This window comes from Aedes aegypti, chromosome 3 (genome assembly GCF_002204515.2).
Source record: "Aedes aegypti strain LVP_AGWG chromosome 3, AaegL5.0 Primary Assembly, whole genome shotgun sequence".
Lineage (NCBI taxonomy): Eukaryota > Metazoa > Arthropoda > Insecta > Diptera > Culicidae > Aedes > Aedes aegypti.
The window spans coordinates 197523205-197543914 of record NC_035109.1 but is presented as its reverse complement, the minus strand read 5'-3'; the positions used below and the strand labels follow the sequence as shown (position 1 = coordinate 197543914).

The window sequence follows — 20710 nt, the reverse complement described above, 5'->3', positions numbered from 1 at the left end:
GAACTTCGTAGAACCTACATGCATCCTGACCTGGACGCCCTGATAAAGATGAAAATCTATCAGAGGCGCCAGCAAAAATACGAATCTTTTCACGAGTTCTTCTTTGAAATGGAGAAACTATTTCGGACGATGAGTTCTCAGATTCCCGACTTTGAGAAAATGCAAATTCTCCAACAGAATATGCGGGTGGATTACAAACGCCAAATGACGTTTCTCCCTATCGCTGATCTGGAAACACTGGTAGCGGCAGGCCAAAAGTTAGACGCTTTAAATTTTTCAGCCTATAACAAGGTTTTTGGAACCGATAAAACTGTTCAAGTGGTTAACCAGGAACCAGGTGGTAAAAAGAAAGCCAAGAACAATAATACCCAGCCGGCTACCCGTGAATCTGGCCAGTCAGCGAGTGTGAGCCAGTCGACTCAGTTCAATCCGAGCCGGAATAACCGTAGTCAACAGACTCCTTCACAAAATCAAAGTCCTAAACCAAATTCTTTGAACGATCAACGTTCGGAGACATCAAATTCTCAAGCTCGGAATCCTTCCAAAGATTCATCGTCCGGTTCTCCCATTGCTGGGCCGTCTGGTACCCAATCACGACCAGCACTCACATTAGAGGAAGTAGTAAACAACCATAGTCCTCCTCCGAATAATACCTGCTACAATTGTGGCAGATTTGGTCACCACACCGTAATGTGTAGGCAACCTCGTGGAACGTTTTGTAGTGCGTGTGGTCTACGAGGATTCCCGACTGATTTCTGCCCGTTCTGCATAAAAAACGGCCGAACTGCGAACGAAAATCGCCGTCCGCAAGGTCCTCAGGCGTAAATTTAACAAAACTTTGCCGAGAACGAACCCCTCCACCCTTTTGGGAGTCCGTTCCCAATAACCTATACGTAGACACGGCCGAAGTTTGTCAGATCACGTACCCCTACGAGAACGACAATCGTCCATATGTGGCGGTTAAAATATATGGTTTTCATCTTCACGCCCTTTTAGACAGCGGAAGTAACTACACCATAATCAGCGAGAAAATCTTCTCTAAGCTAAAGCTCAAACGTCTACACAAGCCCCCTTCAAACACTACGCTTAGATCTGCCAGTGGAGACCGATTGCAGGTTCTCGGTGAAGCCCATCTTCCCTTTTCTGTTCACGAAAAAGTGCGGATCGTCCCAACTATGGTAGTAGCCAACCTTTCCATAGACTGCATTTGTGGCATGGACTTTTGGAGAAAATTTAAAATCCAACCCACTATGCTATCTAACAGGCGAGATACCATTCAGGCTGCCGTAGAAGAATCCGTGAACGATTCCGTGTTTTCAGAGAAGGAGAAGTTAGTGATTGAAGAGGTGAAGAAAAAATTCATTCCGGCCCGTAATGGTAGTCTAACACTGACACCATTGGCCGAACATAAGATTGTTCTCAAAGAGGAGTGGAAGGATCAACCTCCAGTCCGTCAGTTTCCATACTGCATGTCACCAAAAACCCAAGAGTTGGTCGCTGTTGAGTTGCAAAGGCTGTTGGATATCGGAATAATTGAGAGAAGCAGCTCGGATTGGTCCCTAAACTGTGTTCCGGTTATTAAACCAAATAAGGTAAGGTTGTGCTTGGACGCGCGCAGAATCAATGAGCGAACTGTGCGTGATGCATACCCTTTGCCTCACCCTGGACGCATTTTGGGTCAACTTCCTAAGGCGAAATTCCTCTCAACGATAGACCTATCCGAGGCCTTTCTACAGGTCCCTCTCGACCCGCAATCTAGGAAGTATACCGCGTTCAGTGTGCAGGGCAAAGGGTTGTTCCAGTACACCAGGATGCCATTTGGCCTTATTAATAGTCCAGCCACCTTGGCTCGGTTGATGGATTCGGTTCTTGGTCATGGTGTACTGGAACCGTACGTTTTTGTGTACCTCGACGATATCGTCGTGGTCACAGAAACGTTCGAGCATCACGTACAGCTCCTCACTGAAATTGCGCGTCGTCTGAGCCAAGCCAACCTTAGCATTAATTTGGAAAAGTCACGCTTCGTTGTTTCAGAGGTCCCATTCCTAGGATATCTTTTGAGCACCAACGGTCTACGGACCAACCCTGACAAAATACGGCCGATCGTTGAATACGAGAGGCCGACAACCATCACTAAGCTTCGAAGGTTCCTAGGAATGGTGAACTACTACCGAAGGTTCATTGAAGACTTCAGCGGAGTTACCGCTCCCTTAAGCGACCTTCTAAAAACCAAGTCGAAGGTGATTCAGTGGACCGACTCGGCAGAAGAAGCCTTCTGTAAAATTAAGGAGCTTTTAATTTCCTCTCCCATACTGGGAAGCCCCGATTTCACAAAAGAATTTGTGATTCAGACTGACGCCAGTGACGTCGCAGTGGCAGGAATACTGACGCAGCAGCAGGAGGGGGGCGAGAGAGTAATTGCGTACTTCTCGCATAAACTCACTACGCCACAAAAGAACTACCACGCTGCTGAGAAAGAAGCCCTGGCCGCAATCCTCGCTATAGATGCTTTCCGTGGATATATAGAAGGGTACCACTTCACATTGATCACGGATTCGTCTGCGTTGACTCACATTTTGAAAACCAAGTGGAAGGTGGGATCTAGATGTAGTCGATGGTCATTAGACTTGCAGCAGTTTGATATGACTGTGATTCACCGGAAGGGGAAGGACAATGTGGTCGCAGACGCACTGTCGCGAAGTCTAATAACCGCCATCGACTCATCCGATTCACCCTGGTACTCCACAATGGTGGACAAAGTGTCGAGTCAGCCAGACGAATACGTGGATTTCAAGGTTGAAGAAGGCCGCCTTTTCAAATTCATTTCGCCCAAGGATCACCCTTGCGATTCCCGCTTCGAGTGGAAAATGGTTCCTCAAAGCAGTGAAATCCCTGGAATAATCCATGATTGCCACGATTCATCCCTTCACCCAGGTTATGAAAGGACGCTGGCTCGTATACGGCAACGGTACTATTGGCCGAAGATGGCCGGAGAAATCCGGTCATATGTCCAACAGTGTGCCACTTGCAAAGAGGTCAAACCTGCCTCAAGACCCGTGGCACCAGAAATGGGCAATATGCGAATCGCCGACCGTCCGTGGCAAATCATTTCCGCTGATTATATCGGTCCACTTCCTCGTAGTCGCCGGGGAAATCAACATATGCTGGTTGTGACGGATTATTTTTCAAAATGGACTTTGATCCAACCAGTCAGAAGCGTTAATAGTACAAGCCTCTGCTCAATTCTGAAGGAACAGTGGATATTACGAAACTCTGCACCTGAAGTAATAATCACAGATAACGGAAGTAGTTTTGTATCCAAAGAGTTCAAACAACTGTTAACTCAGTTTAAAATAAAACACTGGCTTAATTCTCGGTACCATTCCCAGGCAAATCCTGTGGAAAGGGTTAACCGAACCATAAACGCTGCGATACGCACTTATGTTAAGGAGGACCAATCTCTTTGGGATACACGTACCGCAGAAATTGAAATGATTCTTAACACCAGCATACATGCTTCTACAGGATTTACCCCATACTATATAACACACGGCCACGAACTTTCAGAATTTGGATCCGATCATAAGTTGGCAAGAAACGACGAAATCCTATCTCACGATGAGCAAATCGAACGAAGGAGGCAAATGTTTACCCGCATGTATGACCTAGTGAGCAAAAATTTAGAAAAAGCACACCAAACATCTCGTAACCACTATAATCTTCGTCATCGGCAATTTTCCAAATCGTTTGTCGATGGACAGCTCGTTTACAGACGAAATATGAAGCTCTCCAATGCCGCAGAGAAATACAATGCCAAATATGGCCCACAATTCCTTCCATGCCGCGTGAAACGTAAAATCGGTTCGTCATCATACGAACTAGAGGACTTGCACGGTAAAAATCTTGGTATCTGGCCGGCAATCCATCTAAAACCAGGATAAACAAAAAAAAAAGCAAACTGCTCCAGGATTTGGATTTTGTTGTTGTTCAATTAGTAAACAAATTCCGTCATCACTTTAGAAACAATTTATTCCCTCTTTCCATCATCAACAAATCATCGTCATCACTGTTGGTAGTTGTTTTGTCCATCCTCCCACGCATGTTTGTCTAGAAAGCCTAAAAATATACAAAAATAATCTAAAATTAGTATCATACTTACCGCAACTCAACTTTCGCCATCAGTTTTGTTTTGTTTTGTCATCGTTGTAGTCGTTGAGTTCATTGACAGATGTTAAATGTCATCTACTACACATTAGGGGTGTGCAAGAGACGCGCACGCAGCTGCATCCGTGTCGGAGTTCCGATAGGATACACTGAAAATTGAACCGTGCCACTCAGCGAAATTTCATTCCTTTTTTCACTTGCAAAAGCAAGCGAGCAAACAGAAATCTCGAGTCGAGTGCGCTAGATTCAATTAATGTTAAATAACTAAAAGTCATAGTCACTCTGTCCTAGGAGAGTGATAATATGACAAACTAAGTTAAAAGGATACCCTACCATAGTTTTAGTCAAGCTCATAAATCTAGCATCGAAAGGCAGATTTGTATGTACAATTAAGTGTGTGAATGACAGTATGTTTGTGAGTGTGAATGATAAGGGGGTTTATGAATGAGTGCGTGTGAATGAATCGGTTTGAATGTGGTAGTATAATAAGTGTTTTGTGGTCCAAGATGAATCTTGTGACAGTTGATATTGAAAGAGACGTTGAAGAAAGTTTGGTCTCTATTGCACTAATTTAAAATCAACCCAAAGAGTTGAGGTGAGAATTTCTGACCTGTAACTGAACTCAACAACTGAAATGATGGCCTATACATGTAGTTTATTCTGACGCACCATGAACAATCTCGACAAACGCAATTTTCACAATCCTAGCAAGAAACAATTGGAGGATTTACTATTCCACAGATCTTGACCGTTCCCTGGTAGCTGCTCGTGACTGAAGGTGGACAGGCTCACTCCACTAGATTCTCACAATTCGTTGGAAAGAGCTCCTCTGGTTACTATGAAAAATCATTCAACGAATTGTAACTGGATCTGGTGGAGCAGTAGTCGCATCTGATGGACAGGCTCACTCCATTAGATTCTTACAATTCGTTGGAAAGAGCTCCTCTGGTCTCCATGAAAAATCATTCAACGAATTGTAACTGGAACTGATGGAGCAGTAGTCGCATCGAAAGTCGGCAGTCCAAAAAAAAACCCTTTAGGTTTTTTTTTACCCCGACTCCGGGAAGATTGTGACCGCTCATTTTGAGGTCACAATAAAATATTTGTTGGCAAGGCCAGTTGAAGGTTAAGAACACTGAATTATTGTTATTTATGTAATATATATTGTTTTGTGAATATTTTAAATGTCTAAATGTGAAAATAAATGTCTGTCTCCACTTTTATTAGTGTTTGAGTGACGTATATTTTGCATTTAGTAGTACAATGGTTGAAGTCTCTTTGTTTATATTTGTTTGTGTTTACTCCGACGGTAGTTTATTTATTTATTTATTTTTTTTATTTGTTTATTTATTTATTTATTTATTTATTTATTTATTTATTTATTCATTCATTTATTTATTTATTTATTTATTTTTCTATACATTTATTTATTCATATACTTATACCTTTATTTAAAAAAATATATATTTTTCATATACACTTATTTATTTATATTGTTCGTTTATTTACTTAGATTGTTTATTTATTTTTATAGATTGTTTTTCATATTTTCATATTTATTCACAAAAATATTATTATATGCGGAAAACAAGTGATTAGGGAATTCGAATTGTCAAGGCAAAGCATGCAGCCAAATTTGTCGGAGTAAATGGGTAATTTAGTGTAGAGCTTCAACCATATTAATGTTAGTGTGTAAGATTTTGCGTCATCGATCCGTCAAGCTTCGTCTTTCATCGTGTCCGATCATCATCATCTTCGTCATCATGCCTGTATGAATGTCGGCACTAATTATGATGGGGCAGGTTCGGGTTTATGTGCTGACTGAACTATAAATAGGAGCCGCCGATTAGGGTGAAGCTCTCTTGTAATTCGAACAGTCCTGAGGAGTGAAGAAATAGTGTCGGTCCGCGAGTTAGTTCGTCACCATACTGACCGTGGTAGTTTCCCCGTAGTTTAGTTACAGTGGCAGTAGGAAGTGCCGTCTAAGCCTAACATTCATCAATAAAACCTACATGCTAAAACTACAGTTAAAAGATGTTAAGTGTAACAAAACCACAGTTAAAATACCATTAAAATCTAACATCTAAAACCAGTTAAAATATAGTACGGATCATTTGAAAACCACCACTAACGGTTAGAAGAAGTGCACCATGGACAATACAGTTTATTCTAACCGCGCTAGTTTTCGGTGATCTTTAACGTACGCCTAATAATCAAGCGAGCCCGTGGTGAACTTTGAACTGCAGTGATTGTGCTTAAGAACAAGAGTGGCCGGCCGGACATATTGGTGAATGAACAATGGTATTCCGCAAATTCTGTGGTTGTCCGGCCCTTATTTGGTGCATGCTCGCTTGATTGGCCACTTACGCGCGTGATTTGGTACCACTCCCAGGACAGGAAACTTTGGCCATCGCTACAAAAGGCCTTACCGACCTCGCGATACTGTGTTTTCGAACCTGTGAAACAGTACCGTGATACCCCGAGAAGAAAGGAAAAGAAAAAGATTTGGAAGAAAGAAGAAGATGATCCTGCTTTGTGTCCGCCGGATGGAGTATCCTGTGTCGTCGATGCATGCCAACGGAGTCAACGATCGGCCGCAACGGTGAGCGCTAAAATTTGTTGAATAAAAGAAATCCCAAAGTTTAAATAGATGTATTTTTCCCGTGTTGTCCTGAATAAAATATCTTGTATGGCCTTCTTAACCTCAACTGATTATCGTTGAAAATTAATTATTGAAAAGAAAAACTTGTTTTCCGCCATTTTATATTTGTATTGTCCGCCTTGCCACCAAATATTCACGGGAAGATTGTCCGGGAGCACCATTTGAAACGACCCTGAAAAGGTGTGTTGTTAACCCCTGTCCTATAGGTTTTCCCATAACAGGGGTTCCCACCACACTTTCCTAGAGTATCAAAGTTGCACTCAAAATTTTATAAGCCATTTTTTAAAATTTTTCTTGAGTCAAAATGATCTTTTTTTCTATGGAAAACACTTGTTGTATCATACAAAAAACATGTGTAAAATTTAATCCAAATAGAAGATAATCGAACACGATTTTATTTTTTTTTTTTCACTCATTCTGGATGGTATTCGTTAAATATACAAAGTTGATTTTAAAGCTCTTTGGAAGGTGAGCTTACTCCCTTTACGAAATAGAAATGACAACCAGAGACTGTTAAACATCTTATCAATTGCTATGACAATTAGGCTAGTGTTTATTTCATGCACATGAATGTAATGAGAATTGTCTGAATACTCAACAGACAAACTGCTTGATTATCTTGTATCCTGTGGATCAAGTAAATCGCTGCAACTGCAGTGTATTGAAGCTATGTCGTGGAACGTCGGTACACATTCTATATTTATACATACACAACTCTAACCAGAATTTATCCATTGTATCACATTTTAACATTTGCTTCCTTTTCTTCTTCTAGCCTACGGCTGCAATGCGACGGGTGAACACAACCATAAACTTAGCCAATCTTACCCAATGTCATAAATCGTAATGGATGTGCCAAAGCGCATTCAACCGCTGCTGACGCTGGATGTGAGTGGATACTATGGACATTGCAACTGTTTGAAGCCCGATGCTTTATGTTAACCTTATCAATTAAAATGCAGGCGACATAAGCGAAGCATTTCATATTTTGTTGTTTGAATCTATTTAAATTGATTGCAATCATAACAAAACTATTGTAACAGGTGTTTCAGTAGTTTATTTTTTATAGATCCTGTGTTATGTTTTGTTGAACAAGCTTTTAATCACACCGGGTTTCTCTTGCTTGCTTTTTCGTTATAATGTTGAAGTTAGTATTTTTAACCTGATTTCTTTCAAATCACATTTATTAATTGTGATTACAATCACACTTCTTCATCACTATTCTTTTTAATTATGAGTATCCGTTTACCTTTGAAGATATCCACAAAACTTACAATGGTGAATACTGCAACTTATATGTTATCGATCCTCTTCTTATTAAGCCGTGTTTGTCTTTTTCCTGTGGTTCAGAACAAGCGTGACAAATTTTACAATGATAAACAAAATACAAAAAAGAGAAAAGAAAAAAATGGATCGTTTAAAACAATATCAATATTCGATGAATCGAATAAAGTAATCAGTAATAAGTACGTCACGACGAGGGGCAACCTTAAAGTGGTAAAAATGAATACACATAAATGCTTTTCGGTTGCTAAACAATGAAGTGTTTTCAATGGAGAAAATCAACAACAAATTAATTATAAATGTTAAGTGATCCAGAGAGTCGTGTTGATTTGAAAACGTTTCGGAGTGCCTCAATAGTGAGTTCAATATTTGACACTGGTGGATCAACAAAATTTCATCCATTGGATCCTAGTGTGACACTTGAACTTGAATCACCGGATACTCCTCGCAGAAGGAGTATTTATGATTCCGGTCAGCAATCACACATGGGAAGAGCCGTTTCTGCTAGAAGCTTAGTCGATACTAGGAGAGGAATTCAACATAAGAGGTTTGCTTACCGTCCATATTATCTGTAATGCAACTGCCACCTGTTTGTATGCCTCTTCCAATTTACTACCGAACCTATCGCTACTATCATTTCACTGTATCTTCTTATTGCAGTAATTTAGTTGCATTGACGTTTTACTGGATCTCCTAATTGAACACGTCTGTCATGAATGTTATGTTTACCATTAGAACTAAACGTGGTCAATGTCAACTGGAATGAATTTTGTTTGTGCTTTATGTGAAATTATCGCTGTTTTATTTATTTTGCATCTGAGAGAGCTTTTGTTTTCTGAAAACATGCATGACACTTATCTCTATCCATGGTTTTTGTTTAGTCATACAACTTTTAGAAACGTAAAATTATTGTTACAACAGTTTTCACTGCATACTAACATCATTTTGCTTTTAGTTCGAAAAGTGTACCTTCATATTATTCATATTAGTAACATGTTTTATTAATTGGATGAACTACATTTTTAGTCAAACGATATGCGTTATCTCTAGGCCACCGACATCAGCCTGTTTTAGAATGCAGTGGTATGCCATTGTAAACTCCGAATTCTGTTTATCATCACGCTACCGTAGCTTGTTTTCTGCATCGTTAATCAGTAAATGCAAAACTTACATTCCCGTTTTCATGTCATAACAAACAAATTTCATGTTGAGTATTTACAAGTTTCTACCGTCACGAAAATTTGAGAAGTTTTACCACTAATGTTTCTCGATAGATTATTATCAATGTTTTGGTATCAGTTATTTGGGATGTGCCCGAGCCTACCGAATAAACGAGATAATTATAAAAAAATATGTGGATAACATGGGCGTATTTTCCAACAGTAAAAATTATCGATCAACAACACAATACATGTACACAATGCATGTAATTAACTAATACGAACATCAATTTTTGATAGCCTCTTTTTTCGCGCATTTTACATTTGTCTTATAAGAAAGTGTTAGGTCGTTCAATTTCTGTTGAAGATGATTCTCGGACTGAAGTTTGAATTGAAGAAAATTTTGGGTCAACGAACCTTCCGAATGGCAACATTTGAACAAAACTAAACGTTCATGCTAAAAATTATGAGTCTGGATTCGTCTCACACCTAACGACTCACTGCGATCACTGTGAACGGCCGAAATACAACAGTTCAACGTATAAATATTTTGCTAGAATATTTATGTTTACGGGCATCTTCCTCCATTCATTCAGCATGATTAAATATATTGAATTCATTTAAAATTCATTGGCGCCAACAAATTACAGTCCTAACATATAGGCACAATGTATTCTGACCACACAATCATGACAGCTGCTCACAGTGCAGCGAGAACAACACAATCGAGAGAACCGTTCACCCAAAAAAAAAACATTTCCGAATCATTACACAGAACATATGGCTTATCCTATAATGATTTTCGTATAACTTCCATACTGCCCATAGATGCATATTTGTCACATTCGACGTTTTTGTCAACTTAGAGTTAACACCGTGAAGAGTCATCAAATGATAAACACTTCCGATCAACTTCCTTAAATCAGTTAGATTGTTCTAGAAAATTAGGAAAAAATACCAAGTTCTTTTGTCACATTGGTAATTGCAATCGCATATCAATTACTTGAGATTATACCTGAGCCTCGTGATGTAGTAGCAATATAATTTCTATCAGAATTATTTTCTGACTATTCACCCAATATGCGACATTATCTGTACACAATTTCAGGTTCAAATATGCACTTTTGAGTTCTTGGTAATTTTTAGAAATTTTAGATTCTTTCCATACTGCCATAAAATGGAAATTTTGTTTTCCATTCACTCAATGCCTACTTTTGTCGAATGTTACAAATATGCAGTTATTGGCATCATATACAAATTCTACAGACAGAGTTCATTGTGAATATCACATAACTCTCATACACAAAGTTAATAAATATTGAATTCAAAGGAATCTGAAATCATTTAAATTGTATTTGTTGTACTAATATACTATAATGGACTAAGTAATAAAAAAATAATGGGCTGTCAATGAGTCTATGCTTCATACCTTACGGTACCAGTCAGACTAGAGCCTGACTGACTGCTGTGCGTGGGAGTCGTCTCCATTCGACTCGGCCCATGGCTGCCCGTCGCCAGCCACGCATTCTGCGAAGGGTCCGCAGATCGTCCTCAACTCGATCGACCTATCTTGCTCGCTGCGCACCACGTCGTATTGTGCTGGTCGGATTGTTTTCAAGGACCATTTTCACCGGGTTGTTATCCGACATTCTGGTGATATGCCCGGCCCACCGCTACCTCCCAATTTTAGCGTGGAGGACGATGGTTGATTCTCCCAGCAGCTGGTGCAATCATGGTTCATTCGCCTTCTTCACGTTCCGTCCTCCATCTGTACTCCGCCGTAGATGGTTGGCAACTCCTTCCGTTCGAAAACACCAAGGGCGCGTTGATCCTCTGCACGTAGGGTCTATGTTTCGTGCCCTGAGAGGAGTACCAGTCTAATCAGCGTCTTGTAGATGGTTAACTTCTTGCGATGGCGAACTTTGCTCGATCGGAGCGTCCTGCGGAGCCCAAAGTAGGCACGGTTTCCAGCAACAATGCGTTTCTAGACTTCTCTGCTGGTATCGTTGTCGGCGGTCACCAATGAGCCCAAGTACACGAATTCTTCGACAACCTCGATTTCATCACCGTCAATATGAACTCGTGGTGGGGGGCGTGCCGTGTCTTCCCTTGAGCCCCTCGCTATCATGTACTTCGTCTTCGACACATTGATGTTCAGTCCGATTCGCCTAGCTTCAGCCCTTAGTCGGATGTACGTATTCGCCATCGTCTCAAAGTTGCGTGCAACAATATAAATGTCGTCGGCAAAACCAAGTAACTGAAGGGACTTTCTGAAGATCGTGCCACTCGTGTCTATCCCCGCTCTTCTTATCACACCCTCTAACGCAATGTTGAACAGTAAACTCGAAAGGCCGTCACTTTGCCGTAACCCTCTGCGAGGTTCGAAGGGATTCGAGAGTAGGGTTGTCGCAAAATCTCAATTAATCGATTAGTTGATAATCGATTACAGTCCAAGAATACCGATTATCGATAACGATTAATCGACCAGTATTTTCCGATTAATCGAATTAATCGACATTTTTTTTGTTCATATGAGTTTTCCCTGCTATAAGATACACCGGAGTAAGTTAAAACGGATTGGGCAAAATGAAATACTATGTTTTGGACATGATGACAAGTGTGAGCAGATTTTTCGTTCCTCTAAGTCTGTGTCATTCATTCGAAGTGCACGATCAAATTCTTCAAAAATTTTATAGATCTAATCCAATTTCCGAAGCATGAAGATGAGGTTCATGGGTTAGTAAATTGTTTCTTAAAGTTATTTTTTTAAATCAAGATGAACTTCAGTATGTTTAGTAATTCAGTATATTAGTTGAACCTATGGCCTATATTGATAATTCTGAAGCTAATCCCTTCCTCTCCCATTTTTTCATGATTTCTATAATGGAGATGAAAAAAACACATAGTACTGACCCATTTATTCAAAACATACATGAGCCCCAAGCATTGTAGACAATTTCTGTTTTGCTTTCCTAATTCCTGGAGAATAATTTGATCGAGTGTCCATTGATATTTTGTGTTATGATTCATTGTAAATTGTAGGGAATAACTTAAAGAATTTTTAAACAATTCATATTTATCAGAACAACTAATAATGTTTACGGAATAGTTGACAAAATTCTAGGGATATTCTGAATGAGTTTCTACACGATTTTCGAATGAACTACTAAACATTTTTAGATTGACATTCAGTGTTCTCAGGTAAGCTCTGTTTAGGTTACTTCAGAATTTTCTACCTCTGGAATATTTTTTTTTTCACAAATCTGCAAGGAGAAGGACGGCAAAGATTTTTTCTGAAAAATGAAACAAAACTGGAACCAGAAATAAAACAATAAGAAACCAAACAGAAATTAAGAAAACAAAGAGAAACTTAACAGGAAAAGTGGGATATGAGACCGATTCATCATAAAATCTAACCAGGCATTTCTTTAAGAGTATTTTGAAGAATTTTTTTTGGAAATTAGTAGTGTGACAGCTGCGGTAGCTTTCTGTTCAACCAGGTTCTTCCCACTCGGGCTCAGATTGGGTACCACTTCTAGTACTGGATTTGGTCCCTCGGTAGTGCAAAAGGTACCCAAGTTTGACAGATCGCAGTACACTTTTCACGGCATTCTAGATTACCTTATGAGACATAAAATTTTAGGCAACTGCTAGGGACATGGAGGTCTTTAATTTGTCTTTGGTTCAATTGTCGAAAAGAAAGTAATCTCTAAAATTGCAATTAATAAAATTACCCAGTCATTCTTCTAAGGATGTCTCCAGAGAAATGTCAAGGATTGTTTTCAGAAAATATTAGATTAGTTTAGACATAAATACAAACGCAAATTTTAGAGAAAATTCAATAAAACTTTTGTAAATTCTAAGTAATCGTTATCGTTACTCTCAATTGTTTTGAAAAAGTATTAGAAGATTTTCTTGATCAATTCCAAAGATAATTGAATAAAAAATTCATTCAAATATTCTGTAGGTTTTTTTAAAAACATCAGACAGAACCCCTGAGGAAATTTGTGTTTTCAATAATTGCTGTGATATTGGTGTTATTTATGGTGTAAAAAAAAACTTTAAAAAAAGAGAATCCATGAAGACTCTGAAGTGTTTATATGAGAAATCACTAGAGAAATGTTTAGAATATTGGAAGGAGTAATCTTAAGATTAAATGCTGGAGAAATTGCAAGAGGAATTTGTGGAGGAATTAATAGAGGAATTGCTAAATAAGTTTTGAAAACAATTTTAATAATCCCTCGGGAAATTTATGGAACAATCCTTAGGATTTGTTTATTTTAAAAATTCGAATCAATTTGTCTGGAAAAATAACAGATATATTCTGCCGTTCTACGCCTACTTGTCCCATGTTCTATGTAAACCTTATGGACAGCGGAACAAATATGCGTAGAACGGCAGTATTGCAGTCGTAAAAACTATCGAAATTCTTGAAAATTAACATCGTCCCTAGCTAAAGTAGGCTGCACAAACTGAACAATCGCTTGCATAAGGAAAAGAACAACATGAAATATATTGCAGCGATGTAGTGATGTTTTTTCGTTTGACAAAAAAATTTCATCGGTTGGAGCGGGAATTTTCGCTGTAATATCACTAGTAAGATGTATTTCATCGTATGAGCCATGTGATTTTATACAAATTAGAATTTTTTATTGTGTTTAGGTCGAGACACAAATGCAAGGTGTATGGACTCTTTTCAGTATGTATGGTTGCAATTACCGCGCATTAATATAAAAAGGCATGAAATTATTGAGTAACATTGGAATTATTGTTTTGTTGTTATGGTACTTTATATTTAGTTTTTGATCAAATTTCATAATGATGAAAATTGCCATTTTTTAACTTCCTTTGGCTCTTATTGTGAATAAAGATTTGAATACCTTTAAAAATAAGTGGTAAAAAAACTAGACGCACGGTAAATGGTGACATAGAACGGAACGAGGCGACCTTAACATGACATTTGTAAACACAATTTTTGAGTTTTTTTTTGTTATGCATCACGAATTTTATTTTCTTTCTTGCGTGCAACGCTTCGTATTGGTAGTCTAGTTCGCTTTAAATTATTTGGATTAAATATTCCATTTTTTGAAGTGCAGCTATTTTTAAATTCACGGGAAATAGTAACTTGACGGTGATTTAAAAATAAATGTCTTGATACTTTTCAAAGACTTTTGACCTGTGAAAATTTTTAAGCAATACTGCTGGCGAAATCTACAAGAAAAATCCCTAAGGAAATGTTGGGTAAATTTGTAGAATTGAAACCTATAAGAATTCATTTAAAGAATTAAAAAAAAAAGTGGGAGAGAAAATCAATGGACACTTCTGATAGAATTCATCGTAGAATTCTTGGAGTAAGATCTGAATATTCCTTTTTTATCCTCAAGAAACCTGGAAATTTTCTTTTTAATGGTCCTTTGTTAAGGTTATGTATTGAACAAAATATCATTGAAAGCAAAAATGACCAATGGCTTTGAAACAATTGCAGCAGGAATTTTACCATGGACTCTTTGAGGAATCATCAGGGATGCTACCGACAGGAATTTTATTAGCTATGAATTTCTCCCATAATTTCACCGTCATTCATGCTTCCAAAGATTCCTTCTGAACATATTATTCCTGATTTAGCTTCAGAAATTCTGAAGAGATTTTTGCAGTTATTTTCTTTACATTTTTTTTTTTCAGAATGTCTGCCAAAGATTCCCTTAGGCATTTTGTGTCAGAGGCTTCTTAAGAATTTTTAATGCTTGGAATTATTCGAGCCGTTTCTTTTTCGATGCTACAAATTTTCTTCTTCGGATTTTACTATGAATATCTTTTGGGATTCCTCTAGAAATTCCTGGAAGTATGCAAATAATTCATCCAAGGAATTCTTTGTAAATTGCTCCAGTAGAACTTTTGTGGATTACTTATGGGCATCCTTTTGAAATTTCTTCAGAGATGGCTGCAAGTATTTTGTTTGAAATTCATCTAGGAATTCCTTCAATAATTATTTTAAAAATTTGTTTAGGGATTTCTCCAACCATTGCTCCACAAATATCACTTGGGTCCTCCAAAACATTTCCCTGTGGTTCTTTTTAGAGTTCGTCCAGGAATTTCGTCAGTAGTTTCCAAAAGAAAAAATCTCTCAGAGATTCTCTTCTTACTGATTTTTGGCAATAATAAAAATCAAGTATTTACGGTAATTTTAAAAATAATAAAATTTAATATTTTTCCGTAAATATTATTATTTTCTGTGTTATAAACGTAATGAAATTAATTCATTAATTCTTCTGCTATAGATTGATAGTAAAAAAATATAAAAGATACGATTTTTTATATTACACGTAAAATAAACCCCAGGCATTTGTAGGTTATACAAGAATACAATTTTTCAAACAATTTTCAAAAATACAAAAAAGTTTGAAAAGTCATATAAAAACTTTTATGATGTGCGTGTTAAGAGTTAAGGTTTAAGCCAAAAATAAAATCATTTTGATTTCCGAGCTACGAAAAAATACACAAAATTCCAAAGGGTACCCCGTCTAAAGGCGGGGTTGGGTATTAGAGGGTTAAATGAAATAGTACTAGGTTCCGTTTTTCTTTTACTCGTGCTGAAATTCCTTCCAAGGTTTCTTAAGTAAAAAAAAAGAATAATTCCTAAAATGCTTTGAAGAATGTACATATATTGATACATCTGAAAATTCCTCCTAATATTGTCGTTATTTTTTCTGAATTTTCTTCGAAAATTATCTCCAGATTTTTTTCTTGGAATTCTTTCAGGAAATACTTCAAGAATTTTTCCAAGAAATCCAAGGAAAAGTTTTTATTAGCTACCCTGGATAAAATCGTGGAAGAAATCTCTTAGTAACGTCTGAAGGAGTTTCTGAAGGGATTCTTGCAGGAATTTTAATAGGATTTTTGGGGGAAATCCCCTTGGGAACAGGAATTGTTCAAGTTCCTAGAAAATCAGGAGGAATCTGTGGACAACTTCTGGTGGAATTTTTGGAGGATTTTCTGTAAGGATTCTTAGGGCAAATACTGCAAGTGCACCTAGAGGACGTTGTGTAAGGATTCATGAGAGTTTTCTTGTAGAGTGTTCCATAGGAATCCTGGAACGAAGTGATAGAGCAATACTTTGGATTTTTTTTGGGAATCGCTGGAGATTTATTCAACAGTATTTTTTTTTTTTTTTTTGAAAAAAATCCTGGAGGAGTCATTTTAAAAAAAATTTCTGGAGGAGTCTTGGAAGAATTAATAAAATCGGTAATACTGTAGGAACTCCTGGAGGAATCTTTAAAAAAATCATAATTGATTGCTTGAAATGAAATTCAGGGCAATCTCTACCAATTTCCTGGAAGAATTGTAAGACTCATTTGAAGAAATGCCTGGATGTATCACGAAGTAATTTGGGAAAGGAAGCGATCCTTGAAAAAAAAATTGAAGGGGTTTCATATTTTAGCTTCACATTGAATTCCTAGAGACATCTACAGGGATTATACAGCTATAAAGATTCCTGGAGATCTCTATGGATAATGATTTTTATCTTCGCAATGTGATTCCTGGAGCAGTTTTTGAATTTATCTATTAATTAAGGAATTCTTGGATAAATTGCCGGGAGAAACATTCTGGAAATTCTTCATGCGATATTTGTTAAAAATTCTGGAGAAGCTTCTGTAGCCCTATCTGTGCTGATTCCATGAACCTAAAAAAAATATAAATTTTGTTCTATCTTTGTGTTTCGTCGTAAAACGAAGGATTCGGATATAACCTATTTCATATTTGCTCTATGGAATGACGTCTCTCTGAAGGTGGATAAAAATAATAGATTTTGGGCTGTCGAATGATGGTACTTACAACATGATGTTCAGAAAATGTCCACACAGAGATCTATCAGAACTGATATCACATGGCCAATACCAAGATTTGATGATGCTCTAGTCAATCAGAATGAAAATATGAGCCATACTCGTTTATAAATTCTGACCATAGGTGTATACCACTTCCTTGTGTACAGCATGACAATTTCACAAAAAAAAACTGTTCAGAACTCTATTAAAGGGTCTCATACCTTTTCATTAGAGCGAAAAAAAACCGGTTCAAAAATGGAATTTCGAGAACGTTTAAAAGCATTGTAGCGCCGTTTCCCGAGGTCACTGAACGGTGTTATGTTCGTTTCCTAAAGTAAGGAAATTTCAGAACTATCTCGTTTCAGTGCCAATGGCTAAAAATTACCACGATGTACAAAGAAAGCAAAAAAAAGCTATGAGAATTATTGATAAACTCATTGTAAACATTCTTTCAAAAATGTGGGAGAATCTCAAGAGATACTTTGGGAAGACCAAGAACACGTTGAAAGTGATCACTGATCAGAACACCGCAAAATTGTGTATAACACGTTGTAAAACTATGCAGTGGATTTGTAACAAGGTTACATTTCATTATGGGACAATTCGACTCGGTGTTTTTTTTTTTCAAATTTTACCGAACAAACTATGTAGTGTCGTTAGTGTGGCTGAAAGATCATAGGAATATGTTGAAAACTTGAATAAACTCAAATTTGACAGAAATGCTGACAAGACTGTAGGACTGTGTTCATCGAAAAAAAAAAATCTCGCACCGATGACCTTGGAAAACGACAATTTGGGATTAATGCACAGAGAATATAAAAATGAATAACTGCTAGATCTATGAGCATATTCGTGGTTTTATGATTGTGCGATCAATTTCCGTACACAACTACGGGAAAAGATCATCGTTGTTTGAATTGGACATTTTTTGGCAAATAATCGATGTCACTTAATCGATTATCTCGATTATTGAGTGCGCCAGGTATCGATGAAAAATTAATCGATTACTGAGTCGATTAATCGATTAATCGAAATAATCGATTAATTTGCGACAACCCTATTCGAGAGTGTCCCTGATACTGGGACTACGCACATTACTCGCTCCATCGTCGCCTTGATCAATCTTATCAGTTTGTCCAGACAACCGTATTCGTGCATTATCTGCCATAGCTGATCATGATCGATTGTATCATAGGCCGATTTAAAATCGATGAATAAATGATGTGTGGGTACATCGTATTCGCGGCATTTCAGCAACAACTGGCGGATAGCGAATATTTGGTCCGTTGTAACTCGTTTGCCCATAAATCCTACCTGATATTTCCCAACGAACTCTCTAGCAATTGGTGATAGACGGCGGCATAAAATTTGGGAGAGTACCTTGTAGACGGCGCTCAAAATTGTGATCGCACGATAATTAGCGCAATCCAACTTGTCGCCTTTTTTGTAGATGGGACACACGACACCTTCCATGCACTCCTCCAGCAATACATCGTCCTTCCAAATCTTGGAAATAACCCAGTGCAGCGCTCTTGCCAGTGCATCACCACCGTATTTTAACAGCTCGCTCGGTAGTTTGTCCACTCCAGCGGCTTTGTTGTTTTCAACCGTCTAATCTCCGTTTTTACCTCTTGGAGATCTGGAGGCGGAAGTCTTTCGTCGTCCGCGCGTGCTCCCAAAATTATTTCCGTACCACCTTCACTACTGGCCACATCACCATTAAGGTGCTCGTTGTAGTGCTGCCTCCACCTTTCGACTACCTCACGTTCGTTCTGTAGAGCATAAAGAACGATATGAACAATATAACTGTTAAAAAAACTTGCTTTTAAATTAGTAGTTTGGTATTATTAAAAAATATCTGATTCACATATTCCATCCAGTTGGGTCTAGCCCTTTTGCGAATTATCCTCAGTCATTTAGTATTTCTGAAATAAATATACTATTCCCATTTAAAGAGTTATTAAGAAATTTTGCCATTCAGGATTGTCATCGCAATGGAGAGCCACAAGTTCGTCAGGGCACCTACCGAATCGGGGTCCGCCGATTACGACACGTTCGTGAGAAGATTTCCGTCACAGTCTCTGCACATATCGGCTTGTGGCACAAAACCGTGAATGGTTAAGGTTCTCGCAAAACTTCCGCGTGTCTTTAGCGCGGAACAGCTCTTCCATCGCTTCGCAATCTCGTTCTTATTTATGGCGCTTCTTTCTCCGGAAGATCGAGTTTTGTCAACTGCTCATTCTTCAACTGCTCGCATTCGCCGTCGTACCAGTCGTTTCCCTGATTCGGGGCCGCTGGACTTAGTGTAGCTCTTATGTGCCTCCAGCCATCTTCAAGAGTGGCGGCGCCAAGCTGCTCTTCCGTTGGTAGGGCCACTTCCAACTGCTGCGCATATTATTGGGCTACTTCTGAGTCCCGTAGCCACTCGATGTTAAGCCGCGGCATTCGGCTTCGACGCGAGTTGGTCACCGTCGAAAGTTTTGAGCGCATACAGCAACTAGGTAGTAATCCCAATCTTTATTCGCACTGCGGTATGTGCAAACATTGGCAATGTCAGAGAAGAATATTCCGTCGATTAGAACGTGGTCGATTAGATTATCGGGTGATCTCCTTATGGATATCTTTGAGGGGGAGAAGGTGCTTCGGACTATCTTACCACGACAGGCTGCCTATGCTGCATGCTTGCAATAAAATGCAAAATATAATCCTTGCGCTCAAGCGATCATTCATATCAAGCTTTACTAATTGACGCATTCAGTGCTGTATACATTCGACACTTTATGAGACGTTTGTTTCGTTGCCATGATCAGCAGTCAATTTATTTTTCTGCAATAATTCGCTACCGTCACCTCTCACATAGAGCACGTGCGGTAGAATGAATATCGAGCAGCACAGAAACTATGCATTAAATATCGTCTGACACGATAACATTTACGTAAATCATGAGTTTCGCATGGAATTCAGACATATCGAATCATAAACAACAAGAATAGTTTGATCTTACTTGTTATGTCGAATGTGGAACACATCCAGTGAAAGCAGCACCTATTACAAAAAATGAAAGAAACAAACAAAATCCTAACGTTTCCTAGCGAAGCTTTCGTGGTCAGAGGCATTCAATTGACATTTTTCTTTATGACATTCGTTTGATCGTTCGTGTTGTGAATGTTTAAGGAGAGCGCTGCCGAATATCAACGGTAACGTGTCGACTACCGTGATTGTTTACAACACTGGACGCATTTATCAAACATGCCAATAGTTTGAAATCTATATCTATTGTGAGGAAGGGCTGGACAAAAAAAGTTACGTTTAAGGTGTTCGGTCATATTGACCCGGATTTGACCCACGAATTTCGCAGCCGTTTTAAAACCAAAAATCAATGTTTTTGTACTTCAAATAATCCTCTAGGCATATTTTTTGTGAATCTAGATTTGGTTGGAATTGGCCGTTCAGATCCAGTGCCGAAGGGACTAAGGTTTGATTATTTATGAAAGAGCATTTGTTGTGAATTGTGATACACAGGATTTGGTGTAAAATGCATTGAAAATGGTATCCAATCAATCGGTTAGTTGTTCAGGGCGGGGGTGCTACCTGTTAAAATGCTACCTATTCTT

The 20710-nt window shown here is 38.3% G+C and overlaps 1 protein-coding gene across 11 annotated transcripts in view; it reads left to right on the top strand.

The window, feature by feature from the left end:
* LOC5579528 (innexin shaking-B) overlaps window positions 1-20710 on the top strand; it is a 277178-nt gene that overhangs the window by 81290 nt on the left and 175178 nt on the right. For 8 of the 11 annotated variants that reach the window (XM_021853970.1, XM_021853971.1, XM_021853974.1 and 5 more), the window contains 2 exons: window positions 7602-7714; window positions 8149-8657. In XM_021853970.1, the coding sequence (XP_021709662.1) occupies window positions 8410-8657 (248 nt within the window). In that variant the 5' untranslated portion in view covers window positions 7602-7714; window positions 8149-8409. The remainder of the gene's footprint in view (window positions 1-7601; window positions 7715-8148; window positions 8658-20710) is intronic. The other 3 variants (XM_021853977.1, XM_021853979.1, XM_021853969.1) reach the window with 2 other exon arrangements.